We start from the raw sequence: 23,973 nt of genomic DNA, 5'->3' as shown, positions 1-23,973 counted from the left end.
ATTCGGAACGTTAACGTTCCATCGGGAGTTCTCGTGACTGTTCTTGGTCTGCTTACTCTTATGTGGTTGAAGCGGCGAATCCGACTTGAAAAGTTATCGACACAAATCACGGACTCAGATCACAATCTAATAATCTAATTCCGCGATACAAATGAAGACATCCTGGCCTTGATTTGCACTGTCGGAGAGTGCGATTCAAACTTGTTCAAACAATTCAAATTTATAAAACTGTTGCATATAAATATGTAAAGCCAAATAAACACCGATAGCTATAATAAGTTGACGAAAAATATACAATACGACCATTCTATTAAACAGTTTAACATAAATTCAATTTAGGTACACATGTATTCACCTATTTTTATTCATTTTAAAAAATACATCTATGCATTGAACCTCATCTTGAATCTCTAGAAAGGCATTATATCACTTCAGCAACCTCCCTTTTAAAAGTCTAAATTAAACATTACACAAGTCTTATCTGTTGGTATTACCGTTATTAACCGTAGTCAAAGGGAGTTCTCTGCGTAATAGTGCACTTCTTCTAATTCTTTCACGGCATTGTCCTAATTAATGTAATTACTCCGGTTCCAGATGCTTAATTAAAGGATTTTGGCCAAGAAATTTATGACCAAATGGGGTATATTTATACTTCTCTTATATATAACAAAGTGATAGTTCTCAACTACATATAGAAGCTAATGTATTTGTATTGTCGAAATTTGAGAAATTGATCTATTCTTAGGAGGCACGGTAATCTAGTGGTAGGACGCCGGGCTCGTGACCGAAGGGTGGTGGGTTCGAATCACGGCACGGCACTGTGTTGTATCTTTGAGCAAGATACTTTACTTCGCTTGTTCCAGTCTTCTCAGCTGTAATTGAGTACGTGGTTGGGCAATGCTAGAATTGTAGAATGCTGGCTGTGACACCGAAATGGCAGCACTGGCCGTACGCTCACCAGGGAGTTGAGAAAGGTATTGGCTGGTTGCAAAGGCCATATAACCACGGATAATAATGTGTGAACCGCTTTGAGACGACCTACATGTACGAACTAGGTTGTGGCAGAGTGTGTTATATACGTCTCTGGTTGTGGTAAAGCGGTATATAAGAACCTCGAATTATTATTATTATATTCTTCAAAAAGGTTGTAACAAAAATTGACTCTGACTATGTCTTAGATGTAAGTATATTTCATTTCCGTAAATTGTAATTATTGCACATGTATTCAGTGCTTTGTTCGGTTGCTGATGGTGTGTGCGTGTGTGATTGACATGTGCAGTGGATGAGCATGAATATGCATGCAAAGTGCACACTTATTAAGAGCGTGAAAGATGTGACGGAGTATGTGCAATATTAATTGTTTTTAAGCATTTACTTTATAGACCGGTAAGTATGGACTGTATCGAAGTTCATTACTAGTACGATACGTACTCTTTCACCTTCATCATTAAATCCCGCCTTTTATTTTACTCGATACCAATCAAAGAGAAAGCGGTGTGCCTACAGTTTTGCTATGACATATTCCAGGGGTGCAGAGAACGCAAATGAGCGTAGTCCTGATCAAAGCTGACACCGCGAAAAGACGTCAAGCGACAAAAAAGGCAAAATCACGTCAAAGCGAACATACGAAACAAAGCCAAACACTAAAGATAAATGTCGAAGTAACGAGAACCCGTTGAAGCAAAATAAAACACCAATAAATCGCCAAACTAAGGTGACTATAAATATGGTGGCCCACATATGACACTTTGCCTTTCCTTTTGTCATCCGCGAAAAGACGCCAAGCCACAAAAAGAATAAACAAAAGACGAAAAAACCACAAAAACGCCAAAGCGAAATAACGGAGACACGAAAATGCGTCACAGCTAAATAAGGAAAAGACACAAAAAAACACCAGACATATCTTAAACGGCAAAGAATGCTGATATTGGTGCTATTCTTTGTATGCTAAAAAGCTACTCTGATATAAATGTTCGTTACTCAGTATCACCAACAAGGAGGTGTTTACATGAACTCATAATTGGATACTGCCATGAGGAAATCCAAGGGTGCAGAAAAAATAGGTCTATATGGCCAGGCTAACAATTGGTTTTCGAGGATAATATGAAGATAGGTGCAATTATTTGAATCAATGTCAGTTACGCTTATGTAAATATTATGTGTGATAAAACAGACAATGCACTTCAGCAGGAATAGACAAACCTAAAAGGATATAGAAATAATTAATTGAAGGCGCCACATGGTTGAATTTGGATAGGATGTCCCTCCAGCTGGAACAAGTGTGCAGTGTCACGTGTGATGGTGTGGTTGGTGATTCCGAAGGTTGTTCCTGTGGTTCAATCACAACTGACCAAGTCCTGTCTTCTGTTTTTATAAAACATGAGGACTGTTATCATACCCATCCTTTGGTATCGACTAGTTCAAGGTCAAATTATGGATGACTGGGCTGGTATACGGGTTACCGTTTAACTTTTAATCCTATGTATAGGTGATAAGTTGATACAAGTCTAATGTATGTTGACATAAGGAACAATAGGAGGCCATTAGGGACTTGTGAACGTATTGAATTGTAGAGACTTAAAACGTTATATAGGACTGGCTGATTTCACATGTATTGCACATATCGGACAACTACACTTGTACAAGTAAGGAACTTACAAACCCTATACACATGTACATTGTTCATAGTGTCTCATTTGTGAGGTTATACGAATGTTCATTTATGCACGTATTTTTGTTTTCTTTTGGTAACACACCAAAAAATCATTCATCGAGTTGGAGATTACTCTGTCACACACTCAACTGAGTGGAGAAAATATTCACCTAATCACTGTGAAAATTCCAATTGAAAAACCTGGCAGAAAAGCCGAATCCAGAAAAGAAAAGTAAATGGGTCGTGAGTGTTTTTGAAAGTTAGAGGCAACAAACGATGTTGTATATGTTGCATTAAGAAAGGAAACTAACATTAAGAAAATTTAGAATGACTTACTGAATGAATAAATGCGATTTAAGCTTCTTTATCATGATCACAGAGGTCAGAAAAAGGCCCGAAAGGATTACTAGTACACTCCCATTGTATTGTATGAACTGATTATGTTCATTCAACGTTGCCTTAATCTGAACGGTAACTTTGTAAATGTCCTAAATAACACAGAGATTGCTAACGGGAGAGAGGTCCTGGATGCCAGAATGGAATATTTGTCTCTGAGAATCTTAAGGGTTCAACGCTGACAGGAAAATGAATTGTGACGGAGAAATATCCTTAGGGATTGACAAACCATCATCATTTAAGTAGTTAGACATTAATGTATGTGTTGGGGCTGAATTTGGCCTTTCGTGCTGGTCAAGAGCACCGGGATTTAAGATACGGTGCAAAAGGGCAAATCGCAGTAAAAGAAGGACCTCGAGGGAATGTGTGACTTGGAATATGAGGAAGATGTATCAAAGACATACGCAGCAAGATTACTTCACAGAAAATTTAGTCCAACAGTGAAAAAGGCCCTACAGGGAAAAAAAGTTATTAAATAAATTTTCTAATTTCCAAATCAAGAGAATACCGCCATTTCAACAAAACCATAACTCGAAATCACGATCTATAAAGCTAATGCAAAATATAAACAAAAGAAAGATTTACCATATAGACCATTGAAGCATAAAAAGGAAAATAAGACCAGGTGTTCTGGAAGAAATAGCTTCTTCTGATTCATTGACGATCTCCGCCATGTAAATCTGGGTAAACCAAAGTAATGTAACGTCCTGGACCGGGGTAGTGACAATGAAACAATAATGCAGACTAATGACCATAATAAAAAAAATATCGACCTTTATATCACACGAAGAGATGGTCTATATCCCTCCGACATCCTGAGGGCAACCGTAAAATCTGTCGATATACTTCAACACATATAGCATCTTTGGAAACTCTGTGCTCCAGTTTGAACGTCAGCAGTCAACATCTATCACGGAAACTATAATATTCGTAGCAAGCTCTTGCGTACCAAAATAGATTCGAAATGCACAGACCGTAGATTGGAGTTTACTATAAAGAAAGGGAAAGTTCACAAGCGGTGAATCGAAATCGATCTACTTATCGTTCAGCACGGTATTAAGCTGTCTGGTTGGTCACGTTGTTAGTCATCTGTAATGTCATTTTTTCAACTTGAGGAGGGTATACAACGTCGTGGTCAATATTATTTTTGTTATTTACATTCAGCACATCCCCGATAAACCTGTGTGAAATTAACGAAAAGAGATCAGGCTATGCTGGGAGAAGTGAGGTGTGAAGAAGGAGGCTTAAACTGAAAATAAAACCTGACATAGGTATTTATCATTAATTCCTTTGCTTTGGTAACAATACAATATCTTGGAACTGAATTGAAATCGAATTGACATTGGTATTTATATCGACGATTCGGCAAGTGATGATAATAGAATATGGAGTAAAAACTCTCGAAATAAGATTTTTAAACAGCTAAATACATTGTAAATATTCCAAGCTCCAGCATCTTCTAATCACTTTTCATTAATCGCATTCATTCGTGCGTACACAGGGTCATTGGCTAGTGTAAATTCTGTCTTCGGCTCACGTGAGCTGGGGGGTTTATTGGTTTTAATTAGTAGTATCCCATTATATCTTTTTGTCGTTCTCATGAAATATACGTATTCTGTGTTTGACTATGAACATAAAACAAAAAATAACAAATTCGATGATAGATGATAATGGGATGATTTATTAGCACAGTGCAAATGAAATGATTGAGCTAACGGCATACAATATGTAGTAACAAAAATAATATCGACGACACTTGACATAGAAAACATCATACTTAATGAAATATAATTAAATGGATACAGACATATGACATATGGCAGTTTCTGGTTCGATGAAAAAACGACTACACTATTTTTGACACGAGATTACTAGCTAGAGCTGCGAACCAAAAGCAATATGACTTTCAAAAAGAATCAAGAAAACACTAATATAAAATTACAGAACACCTCGTTAAAACTTCTTCACACATTCCACAAAGATTCCACACCTAAAGTGAATTCTACCTTAATACTCCATTATCACCGGGTAATATATTCTTTCATATCTACCAACGAAACGTTATTATACATGGTTATTAGTCTGTAACTCTTTGGAAAGAAGGTTTGTTTTTCGTTTGGAACTCTTTTGAAAGAAGGTTTGGTTTTCCGTTTGGAATTCTTTAGAAAGAAGGTTTATTTTTCGTTTGGAACTCTTTAGAAAGAAGTTTTGTTTTTCGTTTGGAACTCTTATAGAAAGGAGATTCATATCATTGTTACTGTATTCTATATCCTTAATATGTAAATTCAACATCATTGGTATTTATTTTCATGTCCATGAAGATGTTGTAAATTAATATTTTATATTACTGCAAAAAATGTAACATAAATTGAATAATTTGTTTTTACTTTGAAAAATATTAAGTTCATTAAAATAAAATAAATATACTAAAGATGCAGATCTTAAATAATATTTTAAACGTATCTGCATTACATTTTGTGATATAATTTTGTGTAAGTATGCAAGGAGTGTTGACAGTCGGTCACGTTTCGTAGAAAAAGTTTAATCTGTACTTCTGACGAATTCATATCATCGCGAAAAACATTCAACACACTCGCGAAAATAAATGATTTGTTTTATCGATTCATGTACATATACGTGAATAAAGTAGTACATTATTGATTTCTTGTAAAGCTGCCGGAATTATAGGACATTTTTTCTTCATTAAAGACCACACAACACACATCATGTAAAAATAAGCAAACCGAAACTGAATTTCGTAAAACAAACCAAACAAAACTTAGAAACGAGAAATAAATAGAGAAAAATATATAATATTTCCATGCTAATTTAGTTGAAAGTCAATTGGTACGGCTGCAATATAATTGTATAATATAATTGATATATAAGTATATATATATATGTATATTTATTTATTGTATATATTAATGCATTCAGTTTATTTTAAAAACTTTGTCAACGTTATATAAGTACCATATTAAGAAGCCACTAAATTGGTGTCAGATAACTACAAATAGACAAAACTATTGATTTTCAAAAACAAACAAGGCTGTTTAACAAACAGCAGGCAATGCTGTTTAAATAATCAACAACAGAAAATGATGTTTAACTAACCACAATAACAACAGACAGTTCTGTTAAACAATATTTTTGATTTTAACAAACAACGGTAGTAAATGCTATTAAACCATTACAATAACATGAACTAATGTTAATAATCAAACAACAAATAGACAACGTTGTTAAATGCATAGGAACGGAAAATTATTCTGGACAATCGCAGACAAACATTTACCGATAATACTGTTTAAATAACAACAACAACAACAACAACGCTACAAACGTACTGAACAAACAACAGACAATGCTATAGACTAATATTTACATTCTGTATGCTTAGACCCATTGACAAAAATTACATTCATAAATGCATAATACATGTGTTCATAGAATCTCAGCACGTGGGAACTGATAGTAACCTGATCACACTGCGTAGTAATTCACTACAAAAACTACTCACTCGGAACGACCGACTTAGATGCTTAATTCTTACATCTTAAAATATTATTGAACTGTGCTTTGTGAACTATCCACGTATTCACATGTCCTGTGCTACAAATAAACATTGAATATGGAACTACATTTTGTTGTGTTATTGTTGTTGACGGTTGCTAAGATCTCTCACGATAGTGTCACATTTCCCCGCGAAAACACTGTTCTCGCCACTGCGTTGCACCCGTGTATAAGCAGGAACAAACCCTGTTTATTTGTTTTATTCGTTGTTATATCGATCCACTGAAAGGATTCGTCAATGTAAATATAAGGAATGATATTTATTTTTTCAACATTTATGAGGTCATAACAACAATGGGTTTATGGACATATTGAGTGAATCGCGTTAGCGATTCATGTAAATTATGTCCAAAAACCCATTGTTGTTATGACCTCATAAATGTTGAAAAAATAAAAATCATTCCTTAATTAAAACACAACAACAGACAATGCTATAGACTATTTAAATACAACAACAGACAATGCTATAGACTATTACAACACAACAACAGACAATGCTATAGACTATTAAAACACAACAATAGACAATGCTATAGACTATTAAAACACAACAACAGACAATACTATAGACTATTAAAACACAACAACAGACAATACTATAGACTATTAAAACACAACAACAGACAATGCTATAGACTGTTAAAACACAACAACAGACAATGCTATAGACTATTAAAACACAACAACAGACAACGCTATAAACTATTTTACATACAACAACAGACACTACTATTAATCAAAATAAAACAGAAAATCTTATCAAAATGCAATTAAACAAACAGCATTAATAAAAAAAAATGATATTTAACAAACAACGGAAAATAGAAAAATTGTATTTAAGATAACATTTATACATGTATATAATATAATCTTAAAAAATAAAGAAAACGCTATAAAAAAAATCGACAAACTAAAAATGATATTTGATAAACAACTAGAAACAGGTAACGTAAATAATCTATTAGAATATAAAGTATAACGACCAACAAATGTTTCTAAATAACAGGAGTATCTTAGCACTTTAAATAATGACCAAATTTCCAAGGGGGGATTTCCATTGTGGGGAAAAATTGAGGGAAATGGTGGAAATACATAAATTTTAAAGAAAATTTTCAAGGTGAAGGGGTTTCTTGAAGCCCCCCCCCCCCAAAAAAAAAACCAACACCCACCCCTCTGGATCCGCCACTGCTGTCTACACATAAGTCTTGGTCCTTTCCAACATAACTTAATTCCATGCGTCAGTAATGACCTGCACATCGAAAGTTAGATACGTTGTTTAATTTTCACTGTAAGTTACGTATTTTAATCTTGCTTATGTCCAACAGAAATTAGTTCGGTTTTTTATCCTGGCAGCTGTACACTAAGTGGGTTCCATAGCTTAGTCTTGACTCTTTCCAACAAATACAATTCGTAATTCATTTTTGTATTTATGTCTATCGCACATATTGTAATTCTAGATTGTTCGTATTCCACCCGTAATTAGGTAAAGAACTATTATTTATTTCTATTTTTGGTGTATGATGTATCCAACAGAGATCTGGTCCAGCAGTTCAGTGGTGTAACTCTATCTACCACAGTTCGGCATCCTACAACTTCAGCACATACGTCACCAATGTCATGGAGACGGATATAAACAGCTGACGAACGAAGACGAAGTCGCAGAGGGAAGATGCTGGAACAAACGAGTTAAGAAAAGTTAATTCTGTAATTCATCGTTGAAACCAAAATGCAGACATTACGTACAATGTTTGTTACACAAAGGTTCTCGTCATTCAGGTATGTAAAACCCGCGGTGCCACGGTATGTTCAGAGAGATGTTGGTTAATTAAGGTTGTATAGCGGCATATTACGCTGGAGACGCAGATAAGAATGGTTTAAAGAAAAGGTATCCTGGCATGCATTGGTGATAAGCAAAATAGCAAATTGGTAATTTTTTCCTAGGCTCTGTAATAACCGGAAAATTACAGTAAACCCCATCAACCAATCAGTGAATCAATGACTCATGGAAATAGAACGATGGTATTACGTTAAGGTTTTATGCGGGAACCAGCCGAAAGGTATGCTTTATAATGAGTACCTGCCAATGTTTTATCAGTATGAATATGTATTCATATTTTTGTGTGAAAAGAATACATTAATGCTATATCATTTCTTCTGTCACCTAGCTTACCGTCAATATTGAATCAATACCCTTTTTTTCTTTTTCCCCCCTAACAACTCCATTGGAAGGCTAACATTTTGTTTTCAAGCGAGCTTCAGCTGTATATAACAATAAATAATGTACATGCTATTTACCTCAATGCAATTTAATACTATGTTATAATACTCTTTTGTTGTACATGTATCTAGATGTAGATATAATTATTTTCTTAAGGGAATTGGCTATTATGACGCACATGCAGCATGTGGACAATCCATGTACTGTATAATGTTTTGACGGTAAGATAAGCAAACCCAAAAATAGGGGGAACACTATTTTAACACTTTTTAGTTTTCGTAGTTGGAATGCGCTAAATCATGACAATCATGATAAACAGCCAAACATAAATACGCTATCTTTCTACTGTTTATACTGAATGAGATTACGATAGTGTCAAATCAGGCTGTAGAGTGGTGTCGGTGCGCGGCTTTACGGGAAAGCGAAGGGATAAATAATGTAAAAAGTCACAGTGCAAAAAATAGACCAGCATTTCCAAAAGAAGCTTACTACGTAGGTAGCCTAATGAAGTTCTTATACCTGATAACAAAATACAAAAACATATATGTATCTTAGTTTTCCCCACTTTTTCTTAATAGAAGAATACTACATACCATTTGTGAATCAACATATAACACATGTAGTATACTAAGGGAGAGTTTTATATTCAGTTTTAAATCCAAACATTTGGGAAGAATTTGCTGCGGACATAACATTGGTCAAACGGATTATTTGACATATCCTCTTAGATACAAGATAGTTACTATATACAGGAGATAACTTGTTTAACAAGTTATCCTGGCCCATATATCTATACAAGCTTATATGGTAGAATTCTGCGAAAAGTGTTTTAATTTGCTGGGAAGATTTAATGAAATGGCGTACCGGCTCCTCAACCTAAATGAGACCATTATGTGTCTATGCGTTTTGTAATGCTGTTTTAATCGTTTTTTGACCCCGTAATGCTAACACTTTCGCATATTGTAATGATTACGTATACTAAATAAATTATCTTAAGGATATTAGAAAAAATGAATCTTACCTCCAGCACCCAGCGAATCGTCCTGGAGGAAACAACTTCCGGTTCCATTTACACACGCAGTTGTATCAATGGCGTTAGTTGATGTCGTTGTTTGCTGGGTGGAGGTGGGTTGAGAATTTGTTGTCGTTGTTTGCTGGGTGGAAGTGGGTTGAGCATTTGTTGTCGTTGATTGCTGGGTGGAAGTGGGTTGAGCATTTGTTGTCGTTGTTTGCTGGGTGGAAGTGGGTTGAGCATTTGTTGTAGTTGTTTGCTGGGTGGAAGTGGATTGATAATTTGTTGTCGTTGGAATCGCTGTCGTCGTCGTTGTTTCGGTGGTTGATTGCGTAGCACTGGCAGTAGAACCTATTTGTGTGCTACCGGCTGGTGAGCTAGAACTCATATCCTGTGTGCTTCCACTGGATGAACCTGAACTCATTTGTTGTGTACTACCGGTGGGTGAACTTGAACTCATTTGCTGTGTACTACCGCTAGGTGAACTTGAACTCATGTATTGCGTACTACTGCCAGATGAACTTGATCTCATATCTTGTGTGCTTCCGCTGGATGACCTCGAGCTCATGTATTGCGTCCTACTGCCTGGTGAGCTAGAACTCATATCCTGTGTGCTTCCACTGGATGAACCTGAACTCATTTGCTGTGTGCTACCGCTAGGGTGAGCTATAACTCATTTCCTGTGTGCTTCCCCTGGTGAGCTAGAACTCATTTGCCGTGTGCTACCGCTGGATGAACCTGAACTCATTTGCTGTGTGCTACCGCTAGGTGAACTAGAGCTCATGTATTGCGTACTACTGCCTGGTGAGCTATAACTCATTTCCTGTGTGCTTCCGCTGGATGAACCTGAATTCATTTGTTGTGTACTACCGCTGGGTGAACTTGAACTCATTTGCTGTGTACTACCGCTGGGTGTACTTGAACTCATGTATTGCGGACTACTGCCAGAGGAACTTGAACTCATATCTTGTGTGCTTCCGCTAGGTGAACTAGAGCTCATGTATTGCGTACTACTGCCTTGTGAGCTAGAACTCATATCTTGTGTGCTTCCGCTGGATGAACTTGAACTCATGTATTGCGTACTACTACCAGATGAACTTGAACTCATATCTTGTGTGCTTCCGCTGGTTGAACTAGAGCTCATGTATTGCGTGCTACTGCCTGGTGAGCTAGAACTCATATCCTGTGTGCTTCCGCTGGATGAACCTGAACTCATTTGCTGTGTGCTACCGCTGGGTGAACTTGAACTCATTTGCTGTGTACTACCGCTAGGTGAGCTTGAACTCATTTGCTGTGTACTACCGCTAGGTGAACTAGAGCTCATGTATTGCGCACTACTGCCTGGTGAGCTAGAACTCATTTCCTGTGTGCTTCCGCTGGATGAACCTGAACTCATTTGTTGTGTACTACCGCTGGGTGAACTTGAACTCATTTGCTGTGTACTACCGCTAGGTGAGCTTGAACTCATTTGCTGTGTACTACCGCTGGGTGAACTTGAACTCATGTATTGCGTACTACTGCCAGATGAACTTGAACTCATATCTTGTGTGCTTCCGCTAGGTGAACTAGAACTCATGTATTGCGTACTACTGCCTGGTGAGCTAGAACTCATATCTTGTGTGCTACCGCTGGATGAACTTGAACTCATGTATTGCGTACTACTGCCAGATGAACTTGAACTCATATCTTGTGTGCTTCCGCTGGTTGAACTAGAGCTCATGTATTGCGTGCTACTGCCTGGTGAGCTAGAACTCATATCCTGTGTGCTTCCGCTGGATGAACCTAAACTCATTTGCTGTGTGCTACCGCTGGGTGAACTTGAACCCATTTGCTGTGTACTACCGCTAGGTGAACTAGAGCTCATGTATTGCGTACTACTGCCTGGTGAGCTAGAACTCATTTCCTGTGTGCTTCCGCTGGATGAACCTGAACTCATTTGTTGTGTACTACCGCTGGGTGAACTTGAACTCATTTGCTGTGTACTACCGCTGGGTGAACTTGAATTCATGTATTGCGTACTACTGCCAGATGAACTTGAACTCATATCTTGTGTGTTTCCGCTAGGTGAACTAGAGCTCATGTATTGCGTACTACTGCCTGGTGAGCTAGAACTCATATCTTGTGTGCTTCCGCTGGATGAACTTGAGCTCATGTATTGCGTACTACTGCTTGGTGAGCTAGAACTCATTTGCTGTGTGCTACCGCTGGATGAACTTGAACTCATGTATTGCGTACTACTGCCAGATGAACTTGAACTCATATCTTGTGTGCTTCCGCTGGTTGAACTAGAGCTCATGTATTGCGTACTACTGCCTGGTGAGCTAGAACTCATATCCTGTGTGCTTCCGCTGGATGAACTTGAACTCATTTGCTGTGTGCTACCGCTGGGTGAACTTGAACCCATTTGCTGTGTACTACCGCTAGGTGAACTAGAGCTCATGTATTGCGCACTACTGCCTGGTGAGCTAGATCTCATATCTTGTGTGCTTCCGCTGGCTGAATTGGAACTCATCTGTTGTGTACTTCCGCTGGGTGAGCTAGAACTAATTTCTTGTGTACTACCGATAGGCGAAATCGTTGTCGTTTGCTGTGTACTAGCACTCGAAGAACTTGAGCTCATTTGTTGTGAGCTACTGACAGTAGGACCTGTTGTCGAGCCTTGGACTAAAGAATTAAACAGAAACAAGATATTTGTCTTTGATAAAGAACCTAGCTTGACATTGTTGATTGATTCTTGTGAGCAACATCTCAATCACAATTTGATTCATGCACATATGGGCCAACGATAGTTTACTCTGAGACACCTCAATCAATCTAAATTCTTTGACGTATTAGACAAAATACTGAACTCTTTGACATTTTACCTAATCATAACTGATTCTAAGAGAAAAAATGACTCTCATAACTATAATATGTTAAACTAAGATATTATTATCGAGTAAATTCCGTATTAAGTATAAAATATTCATTTAAAAAACAACAGTAGGAACTTTTTGTATTTAGATAATTTAAAATGTATCCTGTTTAATTATCATCATTCGTTTTGACAAATTTTATTACGTCAGGCATTCATGCAATCCCAAGTCTGTCTTAAAGAGTTTAACCCAACGTTGAACGGTTATAAGGTACATACGAAGAAAGGACTGGTTTTCTCGTTCAAATGATATTAGAGCGTCAGGAATACCAAATCTAAGGCAAACAACAACAACAACAACAACAACATCTTCTCTATTATCTACAATTATAATTCATGGCAATGAGGATCTCGACAGACACTATGAAGGGGCTAGCAACAGAGTGGAAAAGACGGAAATGTGAAAGATGGCAAGTTTTATAGAATCATTTTGGGTCTCATGTTTAGCAATAACAATGGTTACAGAAGAAATTCCCCAAGTTTTATAGGGAACCAAACATTATCCCCACTTAGGAGTTGGTTAGACTGTTAGTATTAAGAGTTTGAAACACGGTTGCATTGTTTGTGCGATTTTCATTTCAGTTTTATTTTCGTAAACTAATCTGCAGCCCTTTTCCTTAGATCTGATCTATCTTCAGCATGCATGATTCTTAAAGTATTTTGAAAAATAATGAATCTACTCAACAAAAACGTAGTCTAAGATCTATTTGGATGTTTCGACACGACGTTTTGTTACATGGATACTTCATATTGACATCGATATTACGTCATCAATACTACATTTTTACCATGGGATTAATAATAAAAAGTCTTAAACACTTTTGTCTGTATAACTTAATAGTTGGAGTGTGACAATACAGAAAGTATTAAAGATATGTTTAGATTTGGTGCTTTGTTTTGTTTTTTAATTTAATTCAAGATATAATGTTCGAGATAAAAACGAAGTTCAATGCAAACTGACAGTTACTATCGTAAACGGTAACGCTATTCCGATAAGAAAACGACTGCTTTGATTTTAGCTCTACAAAACTGTTCATTATTTCGAAATTCAGGATAATTATATACATCCTTATATTTAAGAATGCTTCTTTAGTCAATAAGTACTTTTTTTTATTTTCAATATTGAGACAGTGGTTCTATGTGCTTTACGTTTTTTACGACTTCTAGCAGATAGAAAATATGGTAGATCAAACGAATGAAGTCAAATAAACATGAATATCACAGGTAGATGTCATAGCGACGTTCATTGATAAGTATGTGTGCCAATATTACATTATGCATACATAAGTATTTATTGTGCCAAAGTAAGTAAGTCAGGTTGGCCTATCCTTAAATTGTTATGACCATTACCGAAGGCGTGGCAATGATCAGGTAAGTATGGACTAAATGTATTTACCTTTCACAATACACAAGTAATAGTATACAATGAAGTGTGACTATTCAACACAGCTGTCGAGGTCATTTTTTTCAAAGCATGGTCAGCTTAACAAATAAACAGAAAAAATTCATATACATCTTGAAAAAGTATAAATATATTTGTTTTTCTTCTCATCAGATCTATAATCTGCAATCCCCATGTGTATGATTTGTTATTAATTTTGATTATGCATACATATTTTGGATAAAACAATGTCGTTGTCTTATCATTAAGCTTATCAGTTGTTCCGTGTCTAGTTTGCTTAACGGCATCCAATTACAAAATATTAAAGGATATTTTAGAAATATTCACGTACAAAACAAACAGTAAACGTACAGAAAAATATTACCATACAACAGGGGAAAACATCAAACATGTAAATGTATTCACTTTAACGGAACGGAAGAATGATTATGAAAACCTTCGTTATTGAAGCATGAAGCAGATAATGCACTGAAAAATGGGATCTAAACTTTTAACATAACTTCTATTAGTAAGGCAAATATAAGGCAAAGATAAATGTTCGAGGGGGTGGAATGAGACACGATCACCCGGAACTAATCCGTTCCATTCATTAGGTCATAGACATGTATAATTCCGGGGTGTCCCTGAACCTATTTTTCAGATAAATTGTTTTCATTAGGGTTTTTATATTTTACATTCCCTCTTAAGCACACCAAATACAGACATAGGTTAAGTCCATGTATATTCCCTATCTAAAGGCGGAAAAGAAGTTGTATCGTATTGTTAAGAATTCTCATTGTAACAATATAAGTAAAACGTGAATTTTGGCTATTACAATTAGTTTAGTTAAAACAGTTTGATTGAAACATGTTTACAATTGGATTTGATATAATTTGAAAATCATCATATTTAAACCAACTGCCATTTAATTGAATTTATGTTATTAGTTCTCTAAAGCACATGTTCCAGTTCCGACCTATTTCTACCTGGGAATTTTACAATATATAAACATCATATGCATTTTATTGAAAGCTAATATACATGTTAAATAGTTCAGTTTATTTTTATTCTGACAGCATGACATGCTTTACCTTTCCTCCAGTATCTACTGGCTATTTTTTGTTTTTCTTTTATTCTTTTATTTAATTTAATGTTTTCCGTCAATATCAAATACAGATGTAAAAGTTGAACTAACTTCCCTTTTGTCTGATTTTTTACTTAGACGTCTAGTCTGCAACGTTTGTTTCCAGATGGTGTCGATTCATTTGAAAATTATCTTTTTCATTGAAAATTAAATATTTTTTTCATCACAGACATAAATACTTATAATTAAATCGGACATTATACAGGAAACAACGTTTTTCCATCAATATCTATTTCAATCTGGAATAATAACATACACTAAACGCTTGCAAAGGTAATAGACCTACATAGCTCGACGTGTTTATATATACATTATATTAAAAATGTATTTTTTTATGTTACAACTGTTTTATATCTGTCTATAAATTATATTAAAACGCAGCAAACAAACGACAGTTTAAAATGCTACGTAACTACGGCGGACCTGACGGTTAAGTAAGGCTTCCATGTATTGTATTATCTCAGTGTATTCTCACTAAACTTACTTTTCTCTCGGGGATATGAGGAACATATGATTTGTTCTTTTTTCAAAAAAACATTTGTAAGTAAAAAAACATAATGTATGCAAAAAAAACCTATTTTCGCTCTATGGATGAAACGTAGATATGTCTTATGTTTCTTTGACATCAATGACATTTTTCAACCCATTGTCTATATTTTTTTGTTGTAAACGTACACGAACAAGAAACACACATCATATAGACAAATGTATTATGTATTTAATTGATTGGAAGAAGACACTTTTCGAAATAGTTAATCAAAGACAGGAAGTTCCCACGAATATTTAATGTGATACTGTAACAAAAAAATAAATAAAAATCAATATTTGTTTATTCCCATTTATAGTAATGATTTGGAGCTTAACTCTTGATCTAATGCCAATTCCTCNNNCCCACGTTCGCGCTGGTGTATGTTTATTACTAGACCATTTCTCACTCAATGCTTGTGTATTGGAAGTTTCATATAATCCCATTTCCCACAAGGATACTTGCCATCATATCCAGGTGCTGGTCGGAGAATGGTGTTTTTCTCTGGTTACTCCGGCTTTTCACCACCACCATAGCAGTTTTAAATAGGACGTAAATCATAAAACAAGCAAAGCCATCATATCCCTCTAATTATCTTTTACATCAATGTTTTATTATCGTTTTATAAAAGAACGTTATTTTTGGTTTCCATTTGAAACGGGCTTTGCTCAAAAGTGGAGAAACGCAATTTTCATTTACATACTTGTTTCCAGATCGTACTTATTGGATTAATGAATATATTTTCATTGAAATTAAAATATATTTATTTAAAATTAATTCTTACTTGTATAACTTTGTGCACTAGCTAATCCTCAGAATATGTCTATCAATTGAGTAAATGTAATGTATCTCTGACATGAAATATATCTTAACCTATTTTTACTTTCTCAAGATACAGATCTTGAAGTATTTCTGCATCGGAATATTCCATCTTTGCGTATTGCAGAGTTGTCTTCTCTTTGGAGCAGGTATTGATTGTTACGTCATTGGTTTGTGTGAGAAAATTACGTCGTTTTCTCAAAAAAATTGATGACGTTACTCTCACAAACAAGTGACGTAACAATCAATACCTGCTCCCAAGAGAAGATAACTCTGCAATACGCAAAGACGGAATATATAAAAAGAAAAAATCTTTACAACACGTCTTAAGCGCTTTCATCTCATCAAGGAAATTATTTGAAACAGATAATATAATTTGAAGATATTATATATATATATATAAACGTCATACGTGTGTCTGAAACCAAATACATATTTCAATTTTTTAGTTATTTTTTTAAATGCTTGCCATTCATAATCATTCTTCGAATGATCTACCTGTTAGTTCTCACTCCCTGTTTTATTGATTTTATGTTTCGGTTTTCATCATGACTGAATAAATCTAAAATTAATTTCCCTTTTTATATTTGATATAGCGCAGGAAATAACTACTTCCAACAGGATCCATCTTATTGTTTCAAACTTGTAGTGCTAGCACACAGAAGACGCCTGCAATGCTAATAGGATATGTGAATATGAGTATATGATAAAGCAACATAACTTTAGTTCGAGGCACGCATTCTTCTTTTCAACTCCTGCGTATAAATAAGTAGACTTATATTTTGGATTCGTAATCAGTTAAGGATTGCAATTCATGTGTTTGGTGAAGTACCTTTCCATGTGTAGTAGGGAAGTTCCTATTCTTTTGAAGAACTATTAGTAGGTTTCAGCTACTTATAGATATACTGGTCGTGTAGACACTGTTTATAAATGCATTTAAAATTATTCACTTATACATATTTCACAATGGAATTTTGTTTATTTGCCAGCAACCAGTTTGCGAATTATATTTTTTCTGTTTATCATATCAACAGTTTGTACATGTACCTAGAGGCTATCCAGAGAGTAAGTAATTCTTGTCATTGAATATGAATCATAATCACTAGTTCGATATTCTGTTTCTCTCAAAGCCCGCAACATCAAACTGTTGAAATAACATTAATAACCCCCTTCTTAATAGTTATGAAATCAACAGGGTGTGAAAACAAGTTAAATAAAAAGAATAAATAAATAAATGAAAAATTGCAGTAATTTCGGGAATCCTTGCATACAAATTTTCTCTCAGCATTACATATTATTACCTACAATAATGCAAAAAATGAATTATGTCAGAAAAATTAGACGACAATATTTGCCTTTTAACAAAAGGAAGTGTTCCGATTGTTTTTCTAGAATTTAAGAACATTTTAAACCTCACACAAGCAGGCATGAGTCAAACCACTATCCCCTTTCCTTGTTTATAAAATACTATAGGCTCAAGATAACTATAAAGGTTATTTTTTTGTTTAAAAGAGACACCTTTGAAGAGTTGTAAAAACATTCGAAAATAGCCTACGTCCAATGAGAAAATCGATCTTTCTGGATGAAAATATTAATATATGTATTTGCCTTTATATATGTTATATCGTATTCATAATAGTTAGCATGCTTTACCCAACTACTTAGTTGTTTCGTGTACAATTGTATATTACACAGTCCATCAGTTTGAGCTTTAACTATGATTAAGCTGTTACTTACATGTAGGTATTGTAACGTAATAGTTGTTTCTCTTTAATAGTTAGGTCTAAATGAAAATGAGGTATGTTTGGCATGAACGATTTTTACTTTGAATACTACGCATAATCTATTCTCATCTAGTATTAGACGGTGGTAACATGAAAATGTTTCTTCAATTACAGAGCGGGAACGAAAATATTACAGTATTCTTATTTCCATACGCACTACAAACTAATAAGAATACACAGATAAAACCATTGTTATCCGAGGTAAGCTATGGTATAGTAAATAACGCAACTAACTTTTATGAAAATTTAACACGCACAAGCACATATTTAAAAAAATAAGTGAGAAATAAAGGAATGGAAATAAAAGTAAACGTATGTACAGATATGCGTATAAAACTTGCATGAAAGAAGAAGCAAAATAGTTGAATCGAATAAAAATGAGAAAGTAGAATTGGTAATTTAAATTAAAAAAAGAGAGCAAAAAAAAATAAAAAAAATAAAAATAGTACCAACGGCTCGGTGCGAGGCACGAGAAAAAAAGTATACGATTCATTTATATATATATTTAAATTAACGGCACATACTTATACAACCATGAAAATTAACACCTTATTTACATTATAATACACTTTATTTATTTGATTATAAATCTGTAAAGATAGATACATGTACCTGTATATATACAGGCATCATAAGATGATTATAAGAGCATTTGTTTTATAAGTGAGCCAACAGTATATTACAAAAAAACAACAACCACACAATGAAAAAAAAAAAGGAAAAACAAATCAGATGGAAATATCGATCATAATAACAACATATTTCGAATAGAATAAAACAGACGTCAATGTTAGTGTATGTAATTTATATATATTGTGCAGCATTACCTCCTTCAATAGAAAAAAAATGGTCACAACAGTGAACAGGTCGACCAAATGAGTATGGAAAAATTCTAAAAATGGTAAATATGAGTATGACGTTTGATAACACAATAATGAAATATACATACCTGTTGTCAGGCTAAGCACACACAAAAGTGTGGCAGCCACAGCTATCGGGGACATGATCATAGCCTGTCCCACCGAAATCAAGAAACACGTGTGTGGTCCCCCTAAAAAGAAAGACATAGAACTTTACTATTTTATAATTTTTACCTGCAAAGCACAGCAAAGTAAAGTCCTAAAAATTACTTAATTGTCGCGAATTGTCATTTTCCAATGTGCTTCTCATAACGAATTCGCAAATAAAAAAACCCCAAACAAACATATAAATATATTCATCAAGATATATTGAAATCTTGATCAGATTCTCTTCTAGTAAACACGATATACACAATTTACACAATATGACTGTTTTTTTTTAACTTGCATATTATGATTAAAATCAGTGTGAAATCAACCACCTTTTTAACACGCGCATCTGATTCTCAATAATAACCGTTGCTTATTAGAATATGACGGCTAACGTGCTTAACGTTTGGCCATATCATTACGATTGAAGGGTATTGTTATGACCAATCGCTATGCTGATAGCTGTCATTTGATGGTTACATCGGAGCGACACCCGACTTTAAAGCCAGTGAATTTCACCTTGATGTTGCCGCACGATTCTTTTGATGTACATAAAACATAAAACTGATTTATTTGAACTATCCGTAAGGGGGTGCATACAGAGCCTGCAGTTATGTCATAACAGTTTCAATGGTGCAGGCAGTGAAAGAGAACTGCAATTTTTGTATTTTTTTTATAATCGAAATTGTGTTTTATTAAGAACAACATGAGTGACATTAATTGCTCCTGTCAAAAACAAACACGAGCTAACAAATGTTCTCACAAAATGTAGGCGAATTTTAACTGTGAATTTTAGTGTTCACCATAAAGACGTGTTCTCGATGTCTTAGAACGTTGGTGCCCTATATTCTCTAACGATACGGTAGCCATTATGATGGCCTAAACACCTTAGAATTTTCAATCTTCATCTTTAATGTAGAAGGTGTATACAGTAGCAACAATTTTGTTTTGATGTATTTTGTGACTTTTCTGTTGTTTTGGTGTCTCTTTAGCCCATGTTAGCTGTGTGAGCAGTTTTCGTATGGCCTTAATTTGTTACATTATGCATGCGTTTTCGACGCTGTGGTATACTGTATAACACGAAATGTTCGTTGTTTATAAACATTCGTGGTATTCGTGGTTGCTATTGAACAACGAAAATAAATACAACGAATTTGAATGATACACGTGTCTACTGTTTGTTAATATAGAATATCCACGAAAGTGTGTTCCACGAAACGATCGAAATAGCTTCAAACCACGAAGGAAAGTATCCACGAACATTGCGTGTTATACAGTATAGTTTCTCAAAGAACTACATTGAAATCCACTTAACAAAAAGGTTTCTCTCTATTTTATATTGAAGCTTTAAAGTATGAATTGATAAAGTTGTAGAACTTTAACTAGCCAGACGCAACAGCAATATTTTTTTGTCTTCTTTCTAAAAACAGTAATGACTTTTGTATTTTAGTATTTTTTACCGTCTTTTCATTGTATTTCACTTCACATGTGATTTTAAAACATTAAATGACACTGATTAATAGTGGTTATCGATACCGTATTATTTGTACTACCTTAGAGTTTCGCAATGTGTGCAAAAAAACACGTTTTATTGAATTATCATATTTCAAACTAAAATTTTAGATTTAATATGGTCATATCTCTTATCAATAATCGGTTTTTGATTATTTTTAAACAATGTCGAGACAAAGGCACTTTATTTAATGCCGTAAAATATGAATATACATATGAGGTTTACTTGACTGAGTTGAGTATAAAGAAGTTTTGATACTTCAAAACCTCAAGAAGTCACGTAAAGTTTTAAAATATGAATGGATCAGGTAGTTAGCCTCAATTGTAAGTCTTTTTGATCTTCAACTAAAAACAATGAGGACTTTCTGAAGTATCTCCCCATTTGACCTTGATCATATTTCATTTCACATATGAACATAAAGCACACCCTTTGGCACTAATGATCAACATATTATCACTGACGATCGCGAAATATACAAAAATCGTTGTAGAAATATAAATAACTGTTCTTTGCTGAATATTCTTTCCGGTTTCAAATATAAGTCATTTAGTTGATACTTACGTGGCTGTTTCAATTAAGACCTCTGCACGGACAGTTAATATTCCCAACCTACGTGGTTCAGTGAAATTGCACATAGAGACTTAAGTTATGTGCTAGCTAAATCGTTAGGGACTCAGATAATATTGTCATAGCGTCTTATTTGACCTTTTAATATGTTACAGTGTAATAGGCCGAAGGAAATGTACAACACTTCGTCTTAAAGGTCTCAAAGGTCAATAAATTATCTTGTATATAAATATATAAGAAAGAAAATGACGATATGTGATTCTTTATTTACAGTATATCGGAGTATATATACAATTCACAACTGTTTCTTTTGTATGAAGCTAAGGAATTTTCTTACAGCCACGTCCTTCCTCAAATCACCAAAAAAAAGTCAGTAGATCAATAGACTTAAAAGTGTATATTGTGTTATTCGGGCAGATGTTCAAGTTCAATACCTCCTGTCTTTTTTCACTTTTTTTTCACTTTACAAAAGTCACTTTTTGTAAAAAAAGAAAGATACTGTTATACAACTCTTAAGCTGACCAGCTTACTTTCTCTTTGAATGTGAGGTGTACACAGCTAAATACATAGACGTCAGCGGGCTTAATGTTTTTATTTTTTATATACAGCTTGTCATAATTATGTTCTTGATAATTGCCATTTGGAAATAGTTCTCAATTATATAACACGAAAGTAAAGACATTTGCTTAAAATAAGTGTTGGCAGCGAACACAATTCGGGCGCATTCATTTTTGGATACACTCCAGAAAATGATACAAGGGCGTGTTATACTAAAAAACGCGGCATTCTGTATGACATGAAATATTGGTGGTTATCTTGTTTTACAGTTTTACGCTTACAGAATATTCCGTAGATGGGGTATTTACTCACCACCCATTCTATTACAACAGTAATTTAGACCAATTTGGATTTCCACTCTTTTGGCTGTGGGCATCACAGATGGGTCCTAGACTTAGAAGGACGAAGTAGATGCATGGTGCAGTGCCATTCGTTGTTTGGCACACATTATTATTTCCAAATGTTATAGGTGCAATTACATGCGTGTGTCGTGCGTTCTCGTCTAAGTGACAATATTTCATACGCACGAGGGAACAACTCGTGTAAAAAACCTGGTCAAGGAACATAATTGACCTTAGATATCGTAGTATTATCAGCACAGCTATAAATAAGACAACTACGCATGGGTATATCTAAATCTAATTTACCAGACTAGATATGTTATACGCATGCACACACTTATTATCGATAGTATAAAGATAAGTATATACGATATATATTGATAGAGCGATTTAATACCGGCTTACTAAAATGTATTTGTCAAAAACTCCTATGGATTTAACGTTTACAATGGAGCAGGTCTCTATCCATTTTACAGATTTGAAAAACGTGACATTAAGATTCAGTTCACCCATGTAACATTGTATTGTGCTGACCGCTATTCTTTTGCTATAAATAGATACTCGTTCTTATCTCTGTCCATTTTACAGATTTGAAAAACGTGACATTCAGATTCAGTTCACCCATGTAACATTGTATTGTGCTGACCGCTATTCTTTTGCTATAAATAGATACTCGTTCTTATCAAGTGTTTAATGTGTTAAGGCCTCCTCACACATAGACGAAAACCCCACGACGCCAACTTGCGTGTACTGGCGAATAGGACTTGAGTAAAATTCAAGTATGGATGCGTTTGTGAGCTTTTGTGTCCGTTGCGATTAGTCTTGTTCGTCGGAAAATTTCAAGCATGTTGAAAAATTTGTGGCGAATAAAAGTTTTGTCTATCATTCGTTAAAATTCGTTTCAACACGTGACCAATCGGGAAGTCTTCGCATAGCGTTCGTTAGAAGTCGCAAGTTATCAGGTCGTGATCAGCTAATTTGCATATCAAGCGATCGAGGACGATCCCATGACGAATCGTTGCGATCGTTTGCGAACTAGTGCGAAATGTAGCGAATAATTACGTATTGTAGCTAATTGAATCGGAAATTTCATGACGAATGAAAGCGAAATGTAACGATTAGTTGACGTTCAAAAACGAACGGCATACGATAGCATACGAGTCATTACGAAGGGTTTACTACGACATACGAATCCACGCGAATCATAACGCATCTAAATTTCTTGAGTATCTCAACAGTTTTGTGTAGTTTTTGAATTTCATATATAAAAGGAGGAGGCTAAATATCAAAATTATTAGTTATTACTTCGTCAAAATGGAAGATATACAACGCCTGAGGCTGTAGTATGTGGCTGCTATGGCCCACCAAGAAGTCTTCCAGCAATAATTTAACATCCACCAGTTCATCAGAGGCCGATTTAGGTGGAGAAGAGGAGCCAGAGCACGTCGCATCTGGAGAAGATTATGGCTACTCATCAGACTGCACCTCTGGTTCCTCGGCTTTCTCTAGCTCTACAGCAGCAGCCTTTCTCGTATCGCTCTAGATGTTTTTCCTCTTCCCCTTG

General features: G+C 34.9%; 1 protein-coding gene across 1 annotated transcript; it reads right to left on the bottom strand.

Annotated features, from left to right (window-relative positions):
- Nucleotides 1-8,208: 8,208 nt before the first annotated feature.
- On the bottom strand, nucleotides 8,209-16,351 carry LOC110463427 (uncharacterized serine-rich protein C215.13-like). The gene is made up of 4 exons (XM_021518020.1): nucleotides 16,279-16,351; nucleotides 10,579-12,516; nucleotides 9,862-10,437; nucleotides 8,209-8,294 (listed from the first exon to the last, which is right to left on the bottom strand). Exons 1-4 carry the CDS (start codon nucleotides 16,349-16,351, stop codon nucleotides 8,209-8,211), a joined length of 2,673 nt encoding a protein of 890 aa, XP_021373695.1.
- Between the last annotated feature and the right edge of the window lie 7,622 nt (nucleotides 16,352-23,973).

Source organism: Mizuhopecten yessoensis, unplaced genomic scaffold (genome assembly GCF_002113885.1).
Source record: "Mizuhopecten yessoensis strain PY_sf001 unplaced genomic scaffold, ASM211388v2 scaffold10905, whole genome shotgun sequence".
NCBI lineage: Eukaryota > Metazoa > Mollusca > Bivalvia > Pectinida > Pectinidae > Mizuhopecten > Mizuhopecten yessoensis.
The sequence above is the reverse complement of the archived record's forward strand: the minus strand, read 5'-3'. Positions and strand labels throughout refer to the sequence as shown.